Genomic DNA, 25,180 nt, shown 5'->3' on the forward strand with positions numbered 1-25,180 from the left:
AATGGGGAGAGCATGTAAGGCTAAGCTTGGCTTTTATTTAATTTCTCTATAAAAAAAACCCCTCTAAATCAAGTACTACAAAAAATAATAGTTATTTAGGGTAGATTTTAGTAGAGTTATAATAGGGTATACAAAAATATATGTAGTTGTGCTTCCCCCTTGACTTTTCAGGGGCAAATTGTAAGCCAGTCAACATCCACTAGCTTTGTGGATAAAAGTGAATGCTTCTCCTACATGGTTGCTAAAGGAAATGAGCTCATTCGAGCTCATCTGCCTGTTCTCGATTTTCCTTTTTTGCTCATGACGATGAACTCATATGAAGTGCCACCAAGGAGGCATATACCCCATCAGTGATGTCCATCAGCACATCATGTGTTCCCTTCTCTGCAATCACACCATTCTTCACCACTGCAATAACGTCAGCTCCTTTGATTGTGGCAAGGCGGTGAGCGACGACAACGGTTGTTCTATCTACCATCACACTGTCAAGTGCATCCTGCACTACTCGTTCGGACTCTGCATCCAATGCACTTGTGGCCTCATCGAGCAAAAGGATTTTAGGGTCCTTGAGAATAGCCCTCGCAATCGCTATTCGCTGCTTTTGGCCTCCCGATAGCTGTACTCCTCGTTCCCCTACGGAGGTGTCATAGCCTTGTGGCAGCGACGATATAAAGTTGTGTGCATTTGCTGCTTTTGTGGCTGCAATGATCTCTTCCTCCGTAGCACTACCCTCCTGGCTGCCATAAGCTATGTTGTCACGAATGGTTTCATTAAATAGAATAGGTTCTTGACTTACCAATCCCATCTGTTGCCTCAACCAACTTAGTCTCAACTTATTGAGTTCCACACCATCAAGTAGCACAGAACCTGAATCTGGATCATAAAACCTCTCTATGAGGCTAATTACTGTTGACTTCCCACTTCCACTCTCTCCAACCAAAGCAACAGTCTGCAGATTAAAATCTCTTTCAAATCAATTGAGTCAAATGCATAAAGAGAACCAAATTGTTTTAAGATTAATGTGAGGTATATAAACATCAAAGTAGTTAAAAAAAATTATAAAAAACGAGTATTTGTTAAGGTAGTTCAAAATCATAGGCCCAAACATCAGTAAGAGATAAAAACAAGGAAGTCATGTAACAGTATGATGATGACTATACCTTTCCAGAAGGGATGCTCAAACACAAGTCTTTGAAGATTTGAATGTCCGGACGTGTGGGGTATTTAAAGCTAACATGTTTTAGCTCAATATTCCCTGTTACAGAAGGTAATGTGGTGCCCGTATTGTTGCTTGAATCTATCTTTGGCTTGCTGTCAAGCATTTCAAATATTGAAGCAGCTGAATCCTTAGCTTTGTTGGTGTCTGGGCCCAAGGCACTAGTTTGGGAAACACCAGTTGCTGATATTGTCAAAGCAAAGAAAACCTACAAAAAAGCCTTAATTAGAATTGGAATGACTAGAGTAGATGAGAAAAGAAACAAACAGCTCAGATTATACCTTAAAAACTTCGCCAAATGTTGCTTTCCCATGTTTAATAAGAATAGCACCTATATAGAAACAAAATGCATTTGTGCAGAAGAGTGCAAAGTAAGAGAAGCCGAAACCTATCCCACTTATGAGTCCTACCCGAACTCCATTTTTCATAGGGCCCTCACATTTCTTTTGATACATATCCATCACCTTATTTTCAGCACAAAATGATGCAACAGTTCTGATGCTGCCAACAGCATCATTTGCCACTTGACTTGCTTCTTCATACATCACCTGAAAACACTCACAACATCATTAGTACATATGATGCATGTTTCTTCGTAGAATGCAAAAGTTTGAGGAGAAAACTAACCTTGGCATCTGCACTGAACCCCTTTGTAAACCTCGTCTGAATCAAACCTTGCATTAGCACAAAAGGTAACATAGCTAGAATTATAAATGCCAATATCCAGTTAGCTGTAAATGCTATGATTATCCCGGCTATGACTGTGGCTATATTTTGTACAATTTGGGCTAAGGCATCACCAACAAGACTTCGGACTGTGGAAGCATCAGTGGACAATCTTGCACCAACTGCACCACTAAAAATTATAGAAGAGAACAGAAGAAAGGCTTAGTGCACGAAAAACTTGGACAAAAGAATTTTCTTTTGTTTGACAGACCTTGAATTTGCAGGATCGTCAAACCAACTTATTTGTTGGTGCACCACCTTCTCAAATGTCAAGGAACGAATCCTTTCTATCAGTTTTCCACCTGCAATTCCAAAGAAGTAATTCTGCAATGGAATAGCCACCAGAGTTACGCAACCCAAAGCAAGATACACAAGTGCCCAAAATCTAGAATCCTTCCGTAGTTGACTTGGAGGTTCAAAAAACATGCTAATGGCTGATGAGAGTAAAAGGCCAAAAATTGGGAATATAACACCCTGTATGGCTGCAGCAACAGATCCAACTAGCAAAATTGGAATCTCAGTCTTGTTTAGGTAGGCCAATCGTTTAATGGAAACCTTTTGCCGCTTGCTAACATCTATCTCCCTTTTTTCAAAATCCGTAGTGCTTTCATCAGTCTTAAGCATAGTGATTGGGCCTCCAGGGAGAGCATAGTTAATTGTGAACGATGAGCGCCTGCTGCTACCAGATGAACCTCTGCTAATGGATCTCCCTAAAGAGAATCTCCGGCTCCCTGAATTTTCCACTGTCTTATCTACATCCAAGAAACTTATATGTGTCTTGTTTGCAGTAGTAGTTTGGACATTTTCTGCTTTTTTAGCTCCTTCTTGTAGGCTAACTAGCTGGGAGTAAGCCCCATCCGGGTCTCTTATCAATTCCTCATGAGTTCCTAGAATTCCAGTTTCTTATAACAATTAATTATTGGCATAAAATTTGGCAATTTAGGAAGGAAAACGAAAGGTTGAATCTTACCTTGCTCCACAAGTTTCCCTTGATGCACCACTGCTATAATGTCAGCATTCCTAATAGTCGTCAAGCGATGTGCAACAACCAAAGTTGTCCGATTTGACATAATATTTACTAGTGCATCTTGAACAACGCGTTCAGACTCAGCATCCAATGCACTTGTTGCTTCATCAAGAAGCAAGATTCTTGGATTCTTTAGAATGGCTCTTGCAATGGCAATTCTTTGCTTTTGTCCACCAGAAAGTTGGGTTCCATGCTCCCCTACCATTGTGTCAAGTCCCTATAAATTAAACACATAAGGGTAAAATCAAAATTCAAACATTTTTCTTAAATTGTAACTAATAAAAGATCGAGTTGACAAGACAAGGGATTGGGTTTACCTTGGGTAGCTTGTCTATGAATTTTGCTGCATTAGCAAGCTCAATTGCTGTTCTGATCTCCTCAATAGTCGCATTTTCCTTTCCATATGCTATGTTTTCCTTTATGGTAGTTGTAAACAAATTGGGTTCCTGACTAACAAGGCCAATCTTCTCCCTTATCCATCTAAGCTGCAACTGCTTCAAATTGACACCATCTATAAGTACTTCACCAGCATCGGGATCATAAAATCTTTCAACCAGGCCAATCACCGTGGATTTCCCACTTCCACTTTGCCCAACTAGAGCGGCTGTTTTGCCGCTTGGAACATGCAATGAGAATCCTGAAAAGATCTGAACATCTGGCCTTGCAGGGTATTTGAAGTACACATCTTTAAGTTCAATTTCACCCTTTATGTCCTCCAACATGGCCCCACTCATGTCATAGATATCAATCTTGGGTTGTCGATTGATGGTTTCAAACATTTTATATGCTGCAGCTTGCCCTGATGCAAATGCATTCATACTTGGGGATGCTTGACCTAGAGACCTGGCAAAGAGTGAGTGAAAAATAGGTTTATGAGAGTGAGTGAAAAGTTGTTCAATCAATTTGGATTGTCTAAATTAACATTTGATATGAGAGATGAATTTAGAAATCGAGATTATGCTATTGAAACAAACTGTCATGGAAATTATTGAATCAAATATGTTAATCTACTCACATTCCACCGGTCATGACTGCCATAAGTATGTTGATTACTTGTCCACCATCATATCCTCTTTCAATGATAAGTTTGGATCCATACCACACAGCGAGTCCATAACTGCAGAATACGATTGCAATAACCACTCCAACTCCTAGCCCTGAGGCCAGTCCTTGATGAACTGTAGCAGTGTAGGCGATTTTCAACTTCTTGTTATACTTCTCTATTGCTTGCTTCTCCCCAGTGAAGGAAGCAACCTAGCACAATCAAATAGAGAATTATGAGACTTGGAATTTTGGAAAAGGTTCTTAAGAATGTTCGTGAATAATAGTAGTGATTATTAGCCATGAGTTACTGTTCTTATGGCTCCAACTGTTTGCTCTACTACGTTTCCAGCATCTGCATAAGCAACTTGTCCACGACTTGACATTTTTGACATAATAAGTGAAACAGCCCCACCGGCAATTACAATAGGAGGTATACATGAAAGCAGAACTAGTGTAAGAAGCCACCCTTTTGCAAAGGCAACCACAAATCCTCCAAGAAATGTAGAAACAAATTGTACAAACTTCCCAACCTACAGTCAAAACATTAGCAGCTTGTTATCGGTGCTTCCAATCCTACAAACTAACATGAAGTTGGGGAAACTAGAGAAAATTGAAGAGGAGATGAAAAAGTGGCAAGCATTACGTAGGTATGAGTAAGAACACCACATTTAGATATGTAAATTAAGACTATATATCATGGAAAATGGAGCACTACACAAACATTGTCTTTAAGCAAGAAAAAGGTGTACCTTTTCACCCATGGCGTCTTGAATGAGAATGGTATCTCCAGACATCCTGCCAATGACCTCTCCAGTTGTTGTTTGAGTGTCAAAGAAAGTAATGTCCTGTCTTAATATCGTTTTCAAGTACAAACCACGGATACGGGAGGCTTGTCTTTCTCCTGTAACTGTCCAACAAGCCACCTCTGCAACATATGACACAAAGTAATTGTTTAACGTTTTTGCATTAATTGGAAATTAAAGAGATATAAGTCATCAAGTAGTACCGCTTGAACCTAAGAGCATTAGAATGGTGTAGGCAAAAGATCAAAGGTAAAATTTGGCTTAAATAACTTGTTTTGCCTTTTGCCTTTATTATTCAAGAGAGATTTCCATGTTAGATTATCAATCTATTAGCTAAAATAATAATAAAATAATATTTTTAATAATAATAATAATAATAATAATTTTTCTAATTTTTTTTTCATATTTTGCAATTATATTGACCATATGTTAATTAATAATTTAATTTTTAATTAAAATATTGTTTTGCCTTCTGTTGAGAGAGAGAGCAAGTGGGAGGAGAGAGAAATAAGTGATAAAATAATCAATAGATGATGAAGAGTACCTATCCAAATTTGTAGAACCACTATAGCTTGTAAACAAAAAATTTGCATTTGACTCTTCCAATGTAGTAGATTTAATGGGGTTCTTAGCTAAATATTGGTTTGCATTGGTGTTTGCCTACACCATTACTAGTGCTCTAAAAGAGCTTAATTTAGATTAATGCAAGCCATTGTGTTAAGAGCTCTCAGCCAAATTGATGTGATTTATTAAATTTATTTTATAATAAAATTAACTTTATGATTTGATGAATTATATCATTCCACATCAATTTATAGAATAATTTTTGTGTAATTCCTTTGTGGTTAAAATATTTTTCTTTTACATAAGGGTGACTTCTTATACGAAGCTCTCTATAATGCATGACCAACCTTCAAATCAAAAGATGTTAAAAAAAATTCCACAAGACTAGAAACAGATCAAACTTACATTCCACATCTAGGGCCATGTTAAGTATCTAACCATATAGAGAAACTCTAAGAAACTGATTAGCTAGCCATCTTATACGTATATGATATGATATAAAAATTGTCTGTACTAAAAGAAAATACCCAAGAAACAAATGCAACTGTGCAAGAGAGAAAAAGAAAATATGCTCTTACGTAGAAATGAAACAATTCCTGTAGCTATCGCCAAGTATACAAAATCAAGTGACACCTGAAAATCAAATAGGGACATATCAATACATAGTTAGTCAACATGATGTGTTCTTAGTCAACAGTGTCTAATCTTTCATTAACAACTCTTGAAAGTTGACAAGAAATATTCTAAAATGATAATAAAAATTGATGTTCTCCCCAGTACATTGCGTTATAGCTTGCCTGTAACACCTCGATTTTGTATTTTAAGGAATGAGACATATATAGATAATTTTTATTAGATCTAAATTAGTTGTAATGGGTTATATTTGATTACAGCTCATCTAATACTTATGGACTGTGTAGGCTCCTTTCAATTAGTATTAAGTACAAAGATTTATTTTAAAAGCCCAAAGATATTTATTGGATAAGTTAAGCTCATTTTTAGAATTCAAGATTGGCTCGTTAAGATTGTTAAGTAACTAGGTTGGCCCACAATATTAAACTAAGATCCAAACCCACAAATAAGCCCAACCCATGTGCATCTTCTTGACCTATGAAATCCTAAATTTAGACCCGCATGTATATAAGCCATCCTTATGTACGTAGGACTTCATCTTTGACCTAAAATTAGGGCTGCTGCTAATTATCAAAGTCTCCATCTTCAAGCTGCTACCCTAGATGGCACAAAGCCATTGCTCAACCATTCCTCCCTCAAGCCATGGCCAAGGTAGCCATATATGCCACGTTGATGACCTTACAGCCACCATAAACTACAATCACCTTCAGTTCAAGCTTGTTGCATGCCATAGATGGAAGTTGAGCCCCATGTTGCAGCCTCACACCGTTTGCCTCACCACCATAGTCCTAGGTGGATGAGTACCATCAACGAAGCCATAGAGTTGTTGTCCTTTTAGGTAAGGAAGGAGTTGAACCCTTCAAAGAAGATACTTTTCATTGGTTAGTTTTAAAGTGATAAGGTGGGTAATATTGGTAGGAGGAACTGTGTAGTTTGGTGGAGTAGTAGAGACATTTGTGCGAGAGGAAGAGGAAGAAGCCATGAACAAGTATAGCAAAAAAAAGACGTGTCAGTAGGGCTCGGATACCATACTGACACATCTTTTTTTCGCTATACTTGTTCATGGCTTCTTCCTCTTCCTCTCACACAAATGTGTAAAAATCTGGTGTAAAAATATTATTACTCCATACAAGAAAACTTTCCAAAAAGTATAATATATAAATGAGCCCCATGATTACTTGGATATGTCTGACATATAATGTAGCAAAGTGAGTTAGTTGTTATGCACAATTTGAGGAAGTTGTCTGTTGACTTGCATGTGAGACATGATCTTCGGCAAGAGAAATCTTTCCATGATTTACGATACTAATAGATGGTGTATTAACATCTTGTGGTTTAGTGAGGCCAAGTCCGTGGCTTATGGAAGGATTGATGTGGTGGTTTGGGCTGATGACAGTATAGAACGTCACAAGGCAAGACTCATGGCTAAGGGATTCACGCAGCAACCCGTCATCGACTATAATAAAACTTATAGTTTGGTGATCAAGCCACAAACCATTGGTGCCACTTATCTCTCAGCCACCTACCTTGTGGTATGACAATATTGGTGCCACTTCTTTCTTAGTCAATTCATTATTTCATGCTTGTATAAAGCATGTCGCTATTGATTTTCATTTTTTCTGTGAACACGTGACCCAATGACAACTGACTGTTCATCTTATTTCAAGGAAAGATCAGCCGACAGATGTCCTTACAAAACCAATAATCATGACAAAATTCTCTTTTTTACAAGACAAGCTCAACATCCCTCACTCCCTTTGAGCTGGGAGACGGGTGTTAATACACCATCTATCAGCACCGTAAATCATGGAAATATTTCCTCTACTGAAGATCATGTCTCACATGCAAGGTAACAAGCAATTTCCTCAAATTGTGCATAACAACTAGCTCAGTCGTTTACTGCATTATATGTCAGACATATCCCAGTAATCTTGATTATCTTATAGTGTATATATTGTACTCTCTGGAAAGTCTTCTTGTGTGGAATAATAATATTTTTACACCATATTTTCTTTAAGGAGCACCAACCCACGACGATATTGCACACGATTCCTACATTGAGTTAAACACGAAGTGTAATTTTGTCATTGCACATCACGCCTGACCACCTCCCTATTTGGCTTGGCCGCGATAGCTTCACCAAAACGAGCCAACTGCACATCCAACACCACTGCACCTATAATCCATATGCTCACCATGGCTCACCTTTGTTCTCTTGATATTTAATCTCTCTCTCTCTCTCTCTCTCTCTCTCTCTCTCTCTCTCTCTCTCTCTCTCTCTCTCTCTCTCCCTCCCCCAATGTAGTTTATGGCTAATGGGTCACATGTTAAGCCTAAGATTAATGTGAGCATGCATGTGTAATTATGGGTTTATGTTAGGAACGGGTTTGATATGCATCAAGAGGATAACTATTTTCAAGCACACCAAGGTCACGCAATTACCTATACAGGTCACACAAGTTTGCATGAATTGTTTAAGGCTAGTGATATTATAATGAAACCAAGAGAAGATAGATGTTTGGAGGAAGAAATATTTTAGGGTTTATGAAGTATAGGTTATTTGAGTAATTTAGGTTTTAATTATAAAGTACGTGCGTAATTAGAGATTTACGTATAATTGAAAATTGATGCAAGTTACGTGCCTATTTTTTGGTGACGATTGATATTTGTTTGGTAACGTTGTGAGAAAATTCAGAGAATTTAAAAAGTCCAGATAAGCAGTGCTCTTATGTTAGACTTTGTTAAAGCTTGATTGAGGTTGATTTTATGCAAAACTTACATATTTGATTATTTTCAACAAGTTATTTTCTATATTAGTCTCTATATCTAGACTCTGAAATTTGACATTTTATCATGACTGGTATAGACATGGACAATTTTTGTACTCTATTTCTCTACTACATAAAATGTGAATATAAAGTCTGAAATATTTGATCCAATTATATTGATATGATATTGCATTTGAAAAACCCTAAAGCATAAGGTTTTATTATGCTTTTGTTACGGCCCTGCCACTGGTTATAATAGTAGCTTTCGGCCATACCAGGGGTTATAATTAATGTGGCCTCTGTTTTGAGTGCAATGACTTTGGTGATATGGTGATTTATCATATTTTGCTTGGCTAACCACATAATGCACAACCCTACCACGGGAGTGAACATGACTTTTGTTTTAAGTGCATCACTTGGGTGACAAAACAAAAATTCATGTTTTGCTTGGCTAATCTCAAACATGCACAACTCTACCACAGGGGTAAACATGACCTTTGTTTATGTTTATGATGTTCAGTTATGCTTGTGCCTAAAGTCTTTTGAATATATATATATATATATTATATAAAATGTTTCTAAAAATATAATGACTATCTTTTAGAATGATTTTTTTTTTCTACATTCTATAATTGGTTTATGTTTACACATTAATATAACTTCGTTGATTACTGAGTCAATAGATTGACCTTTTTATCCACAATTGTTTTATAGATGACGTCAATAGGTGTGACAATTGGAATAGATAGCAGTACTTGATAGGTTCATAAGAGAAAAATGAGATGAGTGCTAGGTGGAATAAGTGGGTTTGTCCGTGTTAGGAGAAATTTTGACAGAGTTTAGTTTATTTTAGTTGGAAGGATTTTTAAGACATTTGAATTTTTGGAATTAAGACTTTTTTATGAATTTAAGTTTTTATTATTTTGAATTTCAGGTTAAAGGGTCACGGGGCGTGACATTGTGATCTATAATATCTAATTTGCGCCAAAAAGTACTAAACATGCACCAAGTCAAATACGTACCGTACATCATGCATGTCTACGTACTAACACTCATGTCTCTTTCGCAATTAAATTGTTCTCTACGCAGTTTCCATGCCAATAGGTGGCATTTGAAAACCAAAATACGTATAAGCTTCTTCAATGATCTCCATTCTCTTCTAATTTTTCTTTTAATTTATTGTTTCAAAGTGAATCAAAGACCAATCTAAACTGCACCGTGATCGATCGTTTAGGTAATATATACACCATTCAGTATTTTGATTTAAAACGCAGAAGCGAAGAAACAAAGAGTAAAGTAAAATGAAAGAAACCTACAAATCAAACATAGTGTAAAGAGGTGTACCTTTGACACTTGCTTGACGACATGAGAAGGGTCCGAGGTACCGAATGAATTGATGAGGTTGCCGAAGATGAGTGTCATGAGCGGCTGCGATAGCCCGTTGGCCACGGCGCCTATCGTGCCCAGAATCATCAAGACAACGTCGAGCGAGTCCGCAAACGAGAACAGCTTGTAGAAGGAAACCTTCTGTTTATCCATTTTTGCACCTGATTTGTCGTCTCCTCCTTTTCCATCATCATCTTCTTTCATATGCTTTGTGACCATCCTTCTTTTCTCTCTATCTCATGTGCTGGTGCATGCACTGGTTTCGATCTAAAACTGAAAGCGTTTTTTCGTGAAACCAACAAAAGAGATCACACAAAACAAAGAAACGTAAGGATTTGGTTTTTGGTACGTAATGCGTGTGTGTGTGTGTGTAATAGCATTGAAGAAATTAAGGACGTACGTCTGTACTGTGGGCAGAGATCACACAGTTTGGTTTTCTATATATAAATCCAGCAAAAAGAAAAAGGACGTACCACAAACTAAGAAAGAAAGGGATCGAGACAACATACCAGCAGAGGATCAGTTATTAGATCGATCGAGAGAGGGAGAAAGAAAGAGAAAGAGTGAAGGAGAGAGGGGAGATAAGGAGGGAAGGGAAGCAATTACTAAATGATGCGGCCAGGGGAATATATACAATATAGATGATGAAGAGTTTGGAGGTAATTTGGAGTCGTTTAGCTGTGACGTCCTTCACACCTCTTGTGTACCACTCATCTATTTTAGGTAAATGCCATCTATATATTTAGAAGTTTCTTTATTACTACTCAGCTTCTCCTATGATCACTCCCTACCTCATTTGCTTCGTTGCTCTTCTCCTTGATAAATCAGTCTCTTGTGACATGAATTCATGATTTGTAAAACGTTTAAAAATATAATTTTTTTAATATGAAATGTTAGCATCTCAAAAGCTTAATTAAGCTGATGCGATATGATAGATTTTATTATTTATACCATATTCTTAACACTCCCCTCATATGTGAATTAGTCTCTATCAATGAGTAGGTCCCATCGTGCGAAATTTATAATTAAATTAGATGAAGTGTAGAGTTAGGATTCAAATTTAAAACATCTATTTTGATACAATATAAAATTACTACTAGTTTTAAAAGTTTAAGTTGATAAAAAGAAATATATTTTATTATTTATTTTATATTCTTAACCTAGTTAATGGATGTCGTACTATGAATATGAATAAGAATAATGATAGTTTGATTGCAACAATTGATCGCATAAGTTTAGTTTTTTTTTCCCCTGTATTTAATATGAAATTTCCAATGATTTTGTGAATAACTTAATAAGTAGTATTATAATAATAAATAGGGAGAGGCTCGGAACCAGTTGGGTGTAATATTCATTTTTACACTAGCAAATGAGTACCTGCCACGTATGAGTTTTAGCAACACAGAGAATAGATGTGGGTGCAGCAGATCATGTTTTTCTTTTTGTATTGTCTTCTATGTGTCCGAGATATCTCTCTCTCCTCCTCCCCCATCTCTCTCTCTCTCTATGAAAAAATAGTCTCTTCAAAAGACTATTCCCCCACCCCCATTGGCCTCCTTCACCGTCTCTATTGCTTTAGTCCTAGACTCCCATTGGGTGGGTGAGGGGGGGGGGGGGGGGGGGGGAGATCAGATTGCAAGTGGAAGAAAATGGTCTCCTACCTCGAGAATTATGACTACAGTCTACAATGAAGAAACCGAATAAGATTTTTCTCAAACTACCCAACAAATTAAAGGATTTACTACTCCAGGCACAAAGAAGAGATTTTGTTACAAACAAGCCAAATGACGAAGAGTAAGTTTTACAATGAGATATAATCATGCAAGAGAATCAAATAGAATTCATGATATTAGATTTGCCTTGGGGTAACCAAAAAAAAAAAAAAAATACCAAAACAAAAGAAATCCCAGATCCTTCTCTCTCTCTCTCTCTAATTCTAGAGTATTTGAATTACTTTTGCTTGCGTTGTGAGAGGCTCTTGTTGTTATGGGTTTTACAAGTTGGATTTCTTTTAGGCTGTTAAAGTTCTGTTTTGTGTGTGGATTCTTTTGCTTCTTATTCTTCTTATACTGCACCTCTCTCCCACTTATCTTTATCTATCATTCCTTTAGTCTCAACTCTCAGTGAGAGAAAAACCAAAACAATTGCATTGGAAAATTGGGGGGGGGGGGGGGGGATTTAGATTGCAAGTAGAAGAAAATGGTCTCCTACCTCAAGAATTATGACTATAGTCTACAACGAAGAAACCGAATAAGATTTTTCTCAAACTACCCAACAAATTAAAGGATTTGATACTTCAGGCACAAAGAAGAGATTCTGTTACAAACAAGCCAAATGACGAAGAGTAAGTTTTACATGAGATAAAATCATGCAAGAGAATCAAATAGAATTTGTGATATCATATTTGCCTTGGGGTAACCGAAAAAAAAAAAATACCAAAACAAAAAAAATCCCAGATCCTTCTCTCTCTCTCTCTCTCTCTCTCTCTCTCTAAGTCTAGAGTATTTGAAATTACTTTTGCCTACGTTGTGAGAGGCTCTTGTTGTTATGAGTTTTACAAGTTGGACTTCTTTTGGCCTATTAAAGTTCTGTTTTGTGTGTGGATTCTTTTGCTTCTTATTCTTCTTATATTGCACCTCTCTCTCACTTATATTTATTTATCATTCCTTTAGTCCCAACTCTCACTGAGAGAAAAACAAAAAAATTACATTGGAAATGGATGGTGACTACAAGTTTGGAGGGAGGAAGAAATAGAGCCAATTCAATAAGGTAGGATCCATTGTAAGATAAATAAATCCTATATGTGTTGAGTTCCTATTGGTTGGTGTAAAAATGTGTCTGATACCCAACAGGTTGTGAGATTTTCTCTGATAAATATATGAAAGTTTGAGCCTTTTTCTAATTAAAATCTGTTAAAGCACTAGCCCAAAGTAATTAGGCTAAGATCAGGCTATATATACATATGTAAATTATCATTAATATGGGTTGGTGGATGGAGAACTGTAGATATATACATATATATACAACCTATCGATGGAAAATTGTAGATCTATCTTTTTCGATCTTGAAAAAAACAAAACAATTAAGAAAAAAGAACTACCAACTTGATAGACAAAGCGGATAGATAGAGAAAGAAGGGAAGGAAAGGGATAAGGCTTCCTCCCACAAAACTCAGATCTGGAGGCTGTTTATGAGAGAGAGAGAGAGAGAGAGTAATGCTGCATAGAGAAGGGAAGGCTACCAAAATCTAAGCAAAGGACTCAAAGCCAGTGGACCACAACACTTGGTGCATATGCACCGAATCTAATTGCTTTTAGCATATGAACCCAAAAGCCCAACAGACAGAAAAAGAAGAGTCAACAAACTTCTAATCATTTCAATCACAGGTAGCTGAATTCGGCATGAATTTTGCAAATATTCTCTAATACTATTCTGGGCAATGCATGGGTCTGGCTATTCTGGTGAAAATTCTAAGAATTTTGGTGCACAGAATGTATAGGTTGGGCATGTATACGTTTATAGAAATGACACAAAAAGATTTGTTGGGATCAATATCTTATCTAGGGAGAGAGTCAAAATGGATAAAGACAAAGGACAGGAAAAAGGCTAGGTCATTGATCACAACATTGAAGGTCCTGGTCGTTTTCTTGTTGTATGTACCAATGGGCCTGGCCCTGTTGGTTGCTTCTTGTGTTCCTGCCCTGATTAAAATCTGTCAGCAAGTATATATGCAGCAGGTGGCATGGTGGGTGATCCTCTTTATGGACTCAAATCAATATACTTAGAATTGTAGATATTGTAAGAAAAATAATAAATATGCATTACTTTTTAGAACTTTTACAACTTTATTTTAAAGGGCATGCATTTTTAAAATGAAGAATTATTGGTATGTAAAGTACATATAATAAGATACTTATATTACATAATTTGATTTGAGAGATAAAATTTAAAATATAAATCTTATAAATAAAATTTTGTTACTTAAATGATGTAGATGATATGTTTTTCACACCGGTTTAAGAATAAAATGATTTTATCTTTTTAAAAAAAGTTGTAAGGCTATCATTATTCTATAAAAATCTCATATTTTATAAACGAGAAATGATATTTACAATTATACAGTATGTAAACGTCGTACAATTATTTTTAAAAAATAAGTAAATATAAGACATAAAAAAATTAATTTTCTTTTTTTAAAAATTATACACATCCCTTATAGAGTCCATGATTATATCTAGTTAGTCTTTATTGGACATCTCACAATTGCGTCTGTCTGTACTTTTTTTTAAATATCAAAACAGGCTACAAGTATACGGATATCTAACAGGTGACTTTGGCCGCCTTACATTCAATTTAGAATTCAAGGCTAATCAATGGTTACAATGTAGGGGAAGGGTAGTTCAAAAGGAAAGGTGTCGATGATTAATTCAAAAGAGAAAAGGAAGGCATACGTACAATTAATTTTGTTTACTTGCTCAGGTGGTAAAAGAAAAGACATTGGACCATAAAGGAGGAATCCATCCTTTTTTTCTTCCCTTCAAGTTTAAGAAACATTGAAAAGAATACTAAAAATGGAAGGAAAGAATTTCAACTACTGCTTACAGGGTCTTGGTGAATAATTTCTATTGTCTATGTTTTTTTTCAACTTTTGGTGAAGATTAATTGGAAATTCATAGAGGATGTAAACATGATAATATTTTTGCTTAACAAAGATGTTATTTTAAAGAGAGTTTAGACGAATTTATAAAGAGTCTATGATTCATAATTGGACGTAAAAGGCCGAGCGATCCTAACGCTATTCTATCATTACTTAAAAAAGAGCGAAATATTTAGGTCTTGTTTGGATGTCAAAGGATATTGAGATCAATTTAGTTAAGTCTAATTTTAAGTTGAGTCTAACGTTTAAACATTCAACTTTTAAATCATTAAATATCACTCAACTCAAAATCTCTTTACATGTGAGACCCACAACCTTTTTCAATTTCTCATAAATATATTTAACTCATCTTAATATCTAAACATATCTAAATTTATTTTAGGTGGACTTTAAAAAATTTATTTCACTATCTTAATTCATTATTATTCATAAAGAATTCAACTTAACATCAAAACGGGACTTTAATCTATAAGTATATTTTTAAAAAATATATAATGATCCAAAACAAATAAATAGATAACTAACGTAGTCTAATCTCTTTAAATGTTATACTTAAGAGCTGTGCAGCCCGTGCTCCATCCACCGAGGGTGTAGCACGAGATTCATCTCGAGAAGAACAAAGTTTCTTTCATTTATTTATTTTTTAAATATTTTAAAAAAAATTTACAATATCACTAAAAAATACTTCCTTAATCACTAAATAAAAAAAAAAAAAATTTGTCGAGACACAATAATTAGTGACTATAGCATTTTTGTATACTTAATAATTAGATATATACAACAGTGCCGATACATTTACGAGTAGGGTTTCACCTGAAATCTACTGTTCATGTAAGATTTTCATTAGTGTGTATCAAATCATCAAGAGCATCTTGCATATGAATACAATCCAAACTTAAAATAGAAGCACTTTAAAAGGAAAGAAAATCCAAAATTCATAATAGATACGAACTCTGAAAAACTTTCCACAAAGTTGTGATCCCCCACGCGCAGTAAACTATTGTCCCTAAAATTTAAACTCCTCAGAAAATCAAGCTAGATAGCGTATGCTCTCTGTGCAACAGTTAACATATTTCCCTCCCTATTCATGAGTACCCATATTAACATGGAGAAAATTCCAATGACCTTTAGGTTTAGTGCTGTTTGGGTGGTGAAGTATTATCAAATATTTTATTATTATTATTATTATTTTATATTACTATTTAATACTTTTTTATAGAGTGTGAAGGTGTGGCTGATGCACATATTATGTTTTCTTGCTTGTGTTTTTTGGCAGCCATTTAACATTGGTTGTATTGGGATTTAGAAATATTTTGTGATGAACACTTACTAAAATACAACTTTAAACCTTCTTTTAAACAAGAGATATAATTCATGCATGGAAAATTTTAGAGCTTTAATATTTACAATCACGAAATGTGTAAGTAATATTAATCTATTTCAAAAAAATAAATAAATACGAAATTTATAGAAAAATTAATTTTTTAATAATAAATCATAATTTTTTTAAGAAAAATTACACAATACTTATGCACAGTTATAATATTATTTCTTTATTGGTCTAGGAAAAAGTTTCTTAATTATTAAATAAAAAATAAAAAAAATAATTGAAAGCCATAATGGGTAAGAGTAACTTTTTCCAAACATTTATGATAATTTGATGAGTTAGATGTTTTTCATAATTAATAAAAAAGAGATACGCAGGAAGAACACGGGAGCGCGTAATATTTAATGCCGAAAGATACGATATCGTTTGGTGATATTTATTACTGTGATCTGTATTAACTTTTTGAAGGAAGTATATATAAAATGAAAAATAATAAATAAAATAAATCTTAAAACTTTTAGGACGTGTGGACAACGCGCGCGGAACGGAGTCAAAACTCAAAACCTGATACGACAAAGACAAAGGGACAGTTTCGAAGACTGAAGGGCGGGGTTTCGTTTTCAAACCAAACATACTTTACCTCGCATACTCAAAAGCAACCAAAATATTATTTCTAAAAAAAAAATACAAAACAACTCTCTCTCTCTCTCTCTGTCTCTCTCTCTGTGCTTCCCTCGTAATTCGTGCACCAATCTCATCACTCCGTCCCTGCACCAACCAAACCCTCACTTTCCTTAAACCCACACCTCTCACCATCTGGGTTCGAGGGTTTAGGATGCGTTTACTAGTTCGAAAACTTCGAACCCAAGCCCATGCTGGCCGTGGCCTTCGTCACCTTGTGATTCAGTTCCCTGAGAGATGGTTTGTGCTCAAAAGGTATAATTTTCCTGTAAGGTTTTGTTCTTACTTTTGTTGTTTTGTTTTTTGGGGAGGGGGAGGGTTGGTTTTTACTCTTTAGCTAGGGCTGTGAAAATCTCTGCCTTTTCTGCTTGTGAGAATCTGAGTTTTATTTCGCGTTGTGATGGTACGACCCTTACAGTTTCCCAAGTTGGGTTTTCGCCATTTGTGATGATATGGGTTTTCTACTTTATCAGCGGAATGTCTCCCATTTGCTCGATATTTACATGTTTCTCATGCTGATCACCTCTTGATATGTAGATTTGCGGTATTTTGCAATGTAGTCTACGAGTTCTGCCCTAAGATTTTATCAAGGATACTAGATTTTACATATACATCGTAGAATGTTGAGATAAATATAACAAGTGAGAAATTTTTGGTAAAACACGTAGATTCCTTGTCAGGAATGTGCTAAAACCTTAACAGAGTCATTGTAAATATTGCACCGAGAAATCTGACCATTGTGGGATACAAACAATAAGATTTGAACCATCAAAGGAAAAAAAACGCAAAAAGAATAGGAACTGCAAATCCATATAACACTCTAACTGGTAATGGAAGGCAATGGGAAATTCCCACTGCCCTGGAAGTCTCTTGGAGATGGTGGTGGGAAAGAGATGGAGAGAGAAATCATAAATTAGTGCATCCGGAAATGTGCTTCACTTGATGAATTAACATGGGGTGGATGGGTTTAGTGTTGTATCCCCTGACATGGACTGAATTGACTACATAATAGGCGCAGCTGTTCTCTTGGAAAATAGGAGGGCGACAGAAGTGAAATTATACTGGCTAGTGGGTCCATTGCAAGTAAACGAATTACTTTATATACATGTGCATTGCATCCATGTGCTTAGTCCAATGTAGCAGAAATACGTATCTGAATTCAGGTGCATGTTATGAGGGAGCTGGTTTCTGGATGGTGGGTACATTTATCATCTATCCTTCCAACTTGTCAAATGAATGGAATGGAAATTAAAAGGCGAGAGGAATTATCTTACTTCTCCTGGCTGGTGGTTAGGTAGATGCTTTGTGCATGCAAGGGCATAGAAAAATTTATGCCTACAGTAAACGCCCAATTTATGTCTAATGGTAAACGACCCCCTCCCCACAAAAAAACAAAAGAGGAAGAAAAGTTTCCATTCCTTCAAAAACAAATACTTAATTCCCCGCCCCCCCTCCAGAAAAAACAAGCAAGGAAAAAAGTTTTCCATATCTTAAAAAAAAAAATACTTAATTGGTTTGGCTCTACAATTGAAAATGTACTGCATCCTACTCTGTGCGAGGGTGAATTCCATTTCGCAATCCCAGAATTAGATTGCTTCGGTAATCCACTGGTTGAGTAATTTTCCTTATATGTCTTTCACTAGGCATGGTCAATATGGTTGGGCTTTGGATAGTCCCTTGTTTCTAGCATACGAGCTCCCATCACATATTTTTATTTTTTGGTGAAACTTATTGTTTGTAGAGGATAAAAAATATCTGTCTAGGTGTAGTCTAGTGGTCAAAGAGTTGGCCTGAGATGAATTGTAAACAGACATTTTGATTTTGTACGAGGAGTTAGTTCCACTTCAAAAAGAAAAAAAATTCTTGTTCTTTACATTATTAATCTGGTGCAGTAGTGCGTATTTTGGCTTTTCTTTTAATAAGTGGAAATCTATACCATCTTGAAGTTTCAATTTTAATTTTTTTTGACCTTAGCTTGATGAATAACAACGATGCCACTTGGAGGTCAATAATGTGGTTTCCCAGGGTTGAACTTGATGATTTGCGATTTTTTCAAATCACCATAACAAAACTATAAACAACTCCTCCCCATGGTGCAGCAAACCAATACCCAGAGTATTTTTCCTTGGGAAATGCAAGTTGACATTTTTGGGGTTAATCATGCTTCTGTAAGTTTGTGTGCCTGGATATCTTGCTAGTTTTTCTATGTGAAAACAGTTGGCAAGATAAAGCTAAAGAAGTAGCGTGGCTCTGAAGTATGCAATTGGAAATGTTTAACCTTGTAAATGTTTGTAGGACCATATATCCAAATGTTTCTTTTTTCAAATTTCTTTCCCCCTTTTGTTTTTTATTTCCAATTTTTACACCCCTTGTTTTATTCAAACCCGACAGTTCTAAATGCAAACCCATAGGGTCTTGAACGGTATTTGGTTTTTGCAAGTGTATTTGTATTTTCTTTGTTCTGGGATTTTGGAAGGGGTGTGTGTTTGTTTGTTTGGGGGGGGAGTGAATTGGGGCTTTAAAAATTGTGTTTAGATTGATCCGTTAATGCAAAATGCTGAATTTCTCAATTTGACTTTGTGCAGCATGATTTTGATGATGCACGCTAATATGCATACATATATAGAAGCATGTCTAATTGATGTTTCTATTTACATAAGCAAATGCACGCAAATGTATGTGCATAAAGATACTGCAACTTAAGGGATACAAGGCATGCATGTGTTTAGGTACAGCTACATGTATTCTTTGTCTTGTCTAATATAAGAGAGTAAGCATGCCATGGGTGCCCATGTCAATACAAGTTTGCCAAACATGTTGAACATCTCTAGGCAGCTTGGATGTTAATTCTATTATGACCCTATATGAGTTTGGAGATCAGTATCAGTTTGTTTGAGGAACCTACCATTTACTACTACAGAGCAAAGTTGCAACTTCAACAATATAACTTTGTATTATATTTTGACTGAACTTTGTTTGTGCTATGGATAGTGTAGAAGTTTGTTTGTTCCCTTACAGTGCTCTTTCTCGCTGTTGAATTGATCTTGATGTAGTTATCTTTTGACATGCTGCTTATCATAATCCTTTATTGACAATGCTTCTTGTTCCATCTATGTTAGGTTCAGAGATATTAACGATGCCTGCTGTAAGGGTTGTGCTTTATTCCAACATAATAGATGAAAAATTTCTCACTAAAAGGTACTGTTGGAATTTATGCATTAATATACTTCAGGTCTGGAATAGGGAATGAAGCCATTGGTCCGCATAACATAGCTATCTTTGTATCATATTAAGATTCACTGTATATTTTTTTTTTATCTATTTTGAAATTCTTTGGATAATAGATGCCTTGCTGCACCTTCTATTTCTATTATGTTTTGTTTTTGAGTATTTACCTAGTGACTGATTTGAATTCTCCTATCTCCTCCCTCCCTCCCTTCCTCCCCTCGCGTGGGCACCATCCTATATTGGATTCCACAATTTGTTTAAAATATATGTCTATGTGCCTAGTGGTGGTGTTGGCTGGGAATGTCTTGTGCCTTGGTTCTCTTTTCTGGATATGGTGACATGCTTCAAATATTTACTCAATTGGTTTAGCTTTGGATATTGGTTTTTTTCCTTTAAAGTTAGTGCGTGGACTTAATCCCTAGGGATTGGCTCTAGTGGTAAAGGCCTTAGGCTTGGAGGTCTCCTCCCTCTAGGTGTAAGGTTCAAATCTCATTGGGTGTGAACAATTTCTAGGGGCCATCAGGCTGGATGATTTTTTCCTTTGAATTACCCGAGGTGCATTTGCGGGAAACTCCTTGTGAGGGCCTGTGCAATACTTGGGATCAGTCGGAATGCTGTTTTGGTGCCAATAAAAAAAAATTAAGTGTATGGACTTGCCCAACAAAAAACTAGGGCCTAAAAGAATTAATTGGTAATGGTGATGACTTTCATCATTGAGAATATCAACTAACATCGGAGATTTCTTTTAAGCCTTACTAGTTACTTTCAAAATACATGTGAATCAGTTTTTTCATTTTATATTTTGTCATCCTTAATTAAATAAATTTTGAATCGTATTCATTTTTAGATGATTGATACATGAAATCATTTAAATTGTGCCACGGCTGTAAATGCGATTGAAATCATTTGTTTTGTTTTTAGGAAACAAATGGTTGTAATTTACTGAGTCATGCATAGTAGAATATCCTCAAAATTATGGCAAAAACAAAGCAATGATATATCATCAAAGATTTCGTTTATTGAAATGTGTGGGCAAGCTAAACTTCAGTACTTGATAAGAGCCATTGGGAATTATTTCTTTTAGTGACTTAGGTTTTTAATAAAGCAAGAAAGCTCAAAAGGCTAGTTCTATGATAAAGAGCTTGCATTTTCCGCCCTCATTTCTGGATCCTCATAGCATCAATGTATGACTTTCCATCGAGTTTCCGTGAGAAAAGACCCTTCAAGTAGTCTGCAACTCTTATTCTTTTGAATAATGCCGGTGACTCTGTATTCAAAAGGCTTGGCGCCGGACCAAAATCTCCTTCCAGCCTTGGGCTTAAAAATGTGGCTATCGATAGCCTCTCATTTTTTGAGTTCACAGTCGCACGATGCTCGATGCTACGGTAGATACCATTCGTCACAATCTGCCAAGCCATTCATGCATGGGAATTAACAAACAAACCAAAAGAAGAATCAAAACACCATTTTACCATGGGAAGGATATATGGATACATTACCTAAATATTTTTATGACATTTTTATGGATAACATTTTACGTGGGTAGATTTACATCTTGTATCTGTCTCTCTTTGAATAATAGAAAGTGTGTCAATATTTTTGAGTTTTGAAGGAAGATTCGTGACATAACGGAAATAAATTGAGGTTAATCTAAAATCTCTGAGATTTACCTCCAGAATATCTCCAACGTTGACGATGAAAGCATTGGGGAGGGGTTTAATTGGGATCCAAATTCCATCTTTTCTAACCTGGAGACCTTCAATTTCATTGAGTTGGAGGAGGATTGTTAGGCCTACGGAATCGGAGTGAGAGTTGATGCCCATGACAAGCTCTGGTTGTGGACATGGAGGATAATAGTTCATCCTCATTGCCTGTAGCCCTTCTTCAAATAGGCACCTCATGTCGTTACTTTCCATTCTTAGAGCTTTTGCCATCTGATCTAGGATTTTCATGGCAAGACTTTTCAGCTCTGTCAAGTAAGCTTCCAAGTTATCTCTGCATGCAAACTTGATCTTTTCACTTTTCCTTCAGCCCAAAGATTTACAGATATATAGTTTGATTGAATCACAATATCATTAATGGCGGTCAAAACTCGAATATTTTAGATTAAACAGTTCAGATGTTCCCAACATTTTGCTATGTCTAAACAGTCTTAAAAAGTAGTGAATAATAATAAAGTATTTTGAAAATATCTTATAGCAGTTATGTTTCCAAATTGACCCTTAATGTTTCAAGCAATACTACTCATCATCTCAATTTTCATTATCCTCTCATTATCTCATGGTGTGACATTAGATGATTGGAGACTATTTATTATGAGTTTTGCTATATACAAGTAAAGTCGCGCACTAATCTGCGTACCAATACTAATTCCTTCATACTTAAAATTTAAATTAGCACTATTTTTAATAAAATTTACTTTTTGACCAATCATAATAGATTAATGCACATATTAGTACACAATTATGCTTAAAACTAGATTTTATTTATTTATTTTGTTTCACTTGTAAACCTATAATCTAATGCTACATCAATGAATAATGAGAAAATGGATGATGAATAGATTTTTTTGAAAAGAATATATGATAGTTTAGAAGTGCAAAATAATTGATTTATTTGTTTTAAAAAACCATACGAGCATGAGAGTGAAGAAGAGATATGACCTGAGTGGCAGAGGAAGGTGAGGGAATAAGTGGGGCTTCCTGAGATAGGTGGGAAGGGTTATGAGGTAGAACATGTCACCCCAGTCCAGCTTTTGCTCCTCCGAAACAACGAAGCTCTGTCCAAATCCCTCGACCTCTCCTTCTCCTTGCCAATACTTCTTTTTCTCTTCCATCTCCATATTAAATAGTTCTTGAATGCCAGATTTCACCTTCTCCAACAGGGAACTGCTCACCCCATGATTTATCAACTACAAAACTCATCCCCACATCTTGAAGTCATGTGAAAGTAACTAAAATCTTAGAATTTAAGAATTAAAATTATATAATATGGTCGTTTTTACTTGTTGGGTCCGTCCTCCCCCCTATTCGCAGTGGTGGGCACTCACCCTCCATTTTCTAGCCATGCATGTTGTGATTACTTTTCTTTAGAAAAAGAAAAAAGAGAAAGAAAACAATACCTGTACCTGCCCAAAACCTGTAACTTCTACGTTCATTTAAAAACACCCACTCAAAAAATTCTCTTTTTTACTGTGATCCTATAGAAAAAGTCCATGTTAGGTGCAAGAGAGAGAAAAGGGCAAGAGTATGTTTGGATGTCCAGATAAACACAACGCTGATCAATTATTATTGATCTTTACGGTCATGTGATTCGTTTACAAACGATTTGTTTCTCTGTTCATTTGCTAAAAATTTGTATTGGACGATAAAGATGATCAAAAGCATGTATATCTTTTGGTAAAGCTACCTTTCCAAGTCTCTGAAATCTCGTCATGTGCATCTGCTGCTCTCATATATATTTTTGGCTCAAGGATTCATTTTTTCTTCAATCTTTTCCTGAATCCGTTTATTCAATATGGTTCGTGACTCTTCAACCAAGAGTTTTGTCATAGATTGTACTTAATTATACTCTCACAGAGCCTTTTGTCATGAGGAGCCACCATTTCATGGTTCAAAACAGTTATATAATGGATCAGATCAGGTGGTAATTTCTTCATTTATGAAGAGTTGAACGAAGATCATATATTCATATATACTTTCTGTGGGTGTGTGTGAGAGAGAGAGATCACGACTGACCTGGAAGAAACCCCATTGTTTGCTTGCCAAGTGCAACTTCTGCAGTTCAGAGTCCATACAATCTTGAGAAAATAGGAGATGCATGTCGATGACTGGGAGTTGGGGCAAAGCTGTGGAGTCGGATATGAAGGGAGGGTCTTGATCCGGCCGCACATACCGTGGCGGGACAGTGCTTGCTGTGTGCTTTGCAAGCTCCTGGACACAGGGAACCGGGAGAGAGATCCCAAACCTCGTTGTTTGCGTTTCCATATACAGCTGATCCGATAGTGCTAGACTGCTAGCTAGGAAATCCAAAGGCAATTTTAGAGCTTTAATTCCTACGTATTATAAAAATGGGGATAGTCCAGTAAAGTACTGTGATGATGAGGAAACTGGTGTAAACCCACCCACCCTCGGTCACATTATATTTTATTATTTCATATGGTTTCTAGAACGCAACTGGTGGATGGGTAGTATAATTCTCGTGATCAACCACTAACAGTATTGTTAATGGATTATGCATGTATAAAGGATAATTTTGATAAATGTAAAATGAATTTAAATTTTAACTATTTTATTTACATAAGTCTTCACATTGAAATAACTATTTTTTTTTATTATACAATAATAAAATAATATAAGATGAATTTAACTTTAACTATTCACATCAAATCTCTATATTGGATATCTATTTCTTTATTATATAGTAATGAGTAATTAATAATTTAAAAAATATTTAATTTTTTTAATTATTAATTTATTTTATTTTATGATATTTTAATTATTAATTTATTTTATTTGATCACATTTTACTATTTAATTTAAAGAAATTTATGGAAGTTTGTGGATGTAGATAGAGAGAAGAGAGAGTGTTATAAAATAATAATAAAATAAATATTTGGTATATGTATAGTAGATATCAAATTTGGTATAAGGTTTACAATTACTTTAGTTAAAAGTTACAAAATTTGTTAATAGATAATTCATTGCAAGTGAATTTTGTATTCCATAGTAAAAAGGTATATTTACTTTTGGATATTGATAATCCAATGAGACTGCTCTAAGGATGGAAATCATGCATCCACCAAGGAATCCTACGATGAAAGCTTTTGAATATTTGTTTAATTTTTAGTATTGTGTTTATTTATTTATTTTATTTAAAAAACTATAAAAAATACTTTAAAAAATAAAAAGTTAAAAAAAATTGCACTGAGAAATCCTGGATTTGGGCAGCTTCGTTGTCAAAACTGAGCAATGCATGGGATAATTCCTCAAAACAAATCCTTCGGTTGAACGTGCAATGTCAATAGTTTTGACGGAAGTGATAAGATTTAGTACACCATTCCATTTTTATATCGATCACTTTAATTTGATTTTAGACGGAAAAAAGAAGAAGAAGAAGAA

General features: G+C 35.4%; 2 protein-coding genes and 1 long non-coding RNA gene across 3 annotated transcripts; 1 reads left to right on the forward strand and 2 right to left on the reverse strand.

The window, feature by feature from the left end:
* Positions 1–15: 15 nt before the first annotated feature.
* Positions 16–10,820, reverse strand: LOC122276257 (ABC transporter B family member 9). Its single transcript, XM_043085847.1, has 13 exons — positions 10,677–10,820; positions 10,126–10,440; positions 5,959–6,013; positions 4,763–4,938; positions 4,322–4,543; positions 3,985–4,223; positions 3,287–3,812; positions 2,913–3,186; positions 2,154–2,829; positions 1,844–2,072; positions 1,498–1,764; positions 1,161–1,424; positions 16–949 (listed from the first exon to the last, which is right to left on the reverse strand). Exons 2-13 carry the CDS (start codon positions 10,384–10,386, stop codon positions 299–301), a joined length of 3,840 nt encoding a protein of 1,279 aa, XP_042941781.1. The 5' UTR covers positions 10,387–10,440; positions 10,677–10,820; the 3' UTR covers positions 16–298.
* Positions 10,821–16,750: 5,930 nt separating this feature from the next.
* LOC122276273 lies at positions 16,751–20,247 on the forward strand. Its single transcript, XR_006228817.1, has 2 exons — positions 16,751–17,087; positions 19,952–20,247. It is a non-coding gene; the product is annotated as an uncharacterized LOC122276273 (long non-coding RNA).
* Positions 20,248–21,033: 786 nt separating this feature from the next.
* Positions 21,034–24,184, reverse strand: LOC122276270 (protein SRG1-like). The gene is made up of 4 exons (XM_043085861.1): positions 23,798–24,184; positions 22,724–22,971; positions 21,731–22,055; positions 21,034–21,466 (listed from the first exon to the last, which is right to left on the reverse strand). The coding sequence occupies exons 1-4, from the start codon at positions 24,044–24,046 to the stop codon at positions 21,218–21,220; spliced, it is 1,071 nt and encodes a 356-aa protein (XP_042941795.1). The 5' UTR covers positions 24,047–24,184; the 3' UTR covers positions 21,034–21,217.
* Between the last annotated feature and the right edge of the window lie 996 nt (positions 24,185–25,180).

The sequence above is a fragment of the Carya illinoinensis genome, chromosome 9 (assembly GCF_018687715.1).
Source record: "Carya illinoinensis cultivar Pawnee chromosome 9, C.illinoinensisPawnee_v1, whole genome shotgun sequence".
Classification (NCBI taxonomy): Eukaryota; Viridiplantae; Streptophyta; class Magnoliopsida; order Fagales; family Juglandaceae; genus Carya; species Carya illinoinensis.

Bases quoted from the DNA above. Each gene is read 5' to 3' on its own strand.
- LOC122276257 (XM_043085847.1), bottom strand. From the start codon at position 10,386: ATGGTCACAAAGCATATGAAAGAAGATGATGATGGAAAAGGAGGAGAC. The intron at 4,224-4,321 runs GTAACTCATGGC...TGATTGTGCTAG, and splicing joins CAGTTGGAGCCATAAGAACA to GTTGCTTCCTTCACTGGGGA. The intron at 2,073-2,153 runs GTCTGTCAAACA...TATAATTTTTAG, and splicing joins GACGATCCTGCAAATTCAAG to TGGTGCAGTTGGTGCAAGAT.
- LOC122276270 (XM_043085861.1), bottom strand. From the start codon at position 24,046: ATGGAAACGCAAACAACGAGGTTTGGGATCTCTCTCCCGGTTCCCTGT. The intron at 22,972-23,797 runs GTCAGTCGTGAT...TGAGTTTTGTAG, and splicing joins AACAATGGGGTTTCTTCCAG to TTGATAAATCATGGGGTGAG. The intron at 21,467-21,730 runs GTAAATCTCAGA...ATGGCTTGGCAG, and splicing joins ACGTTGGAGATATTCTGGAG to ATTGTGACGAATGGTATCTA.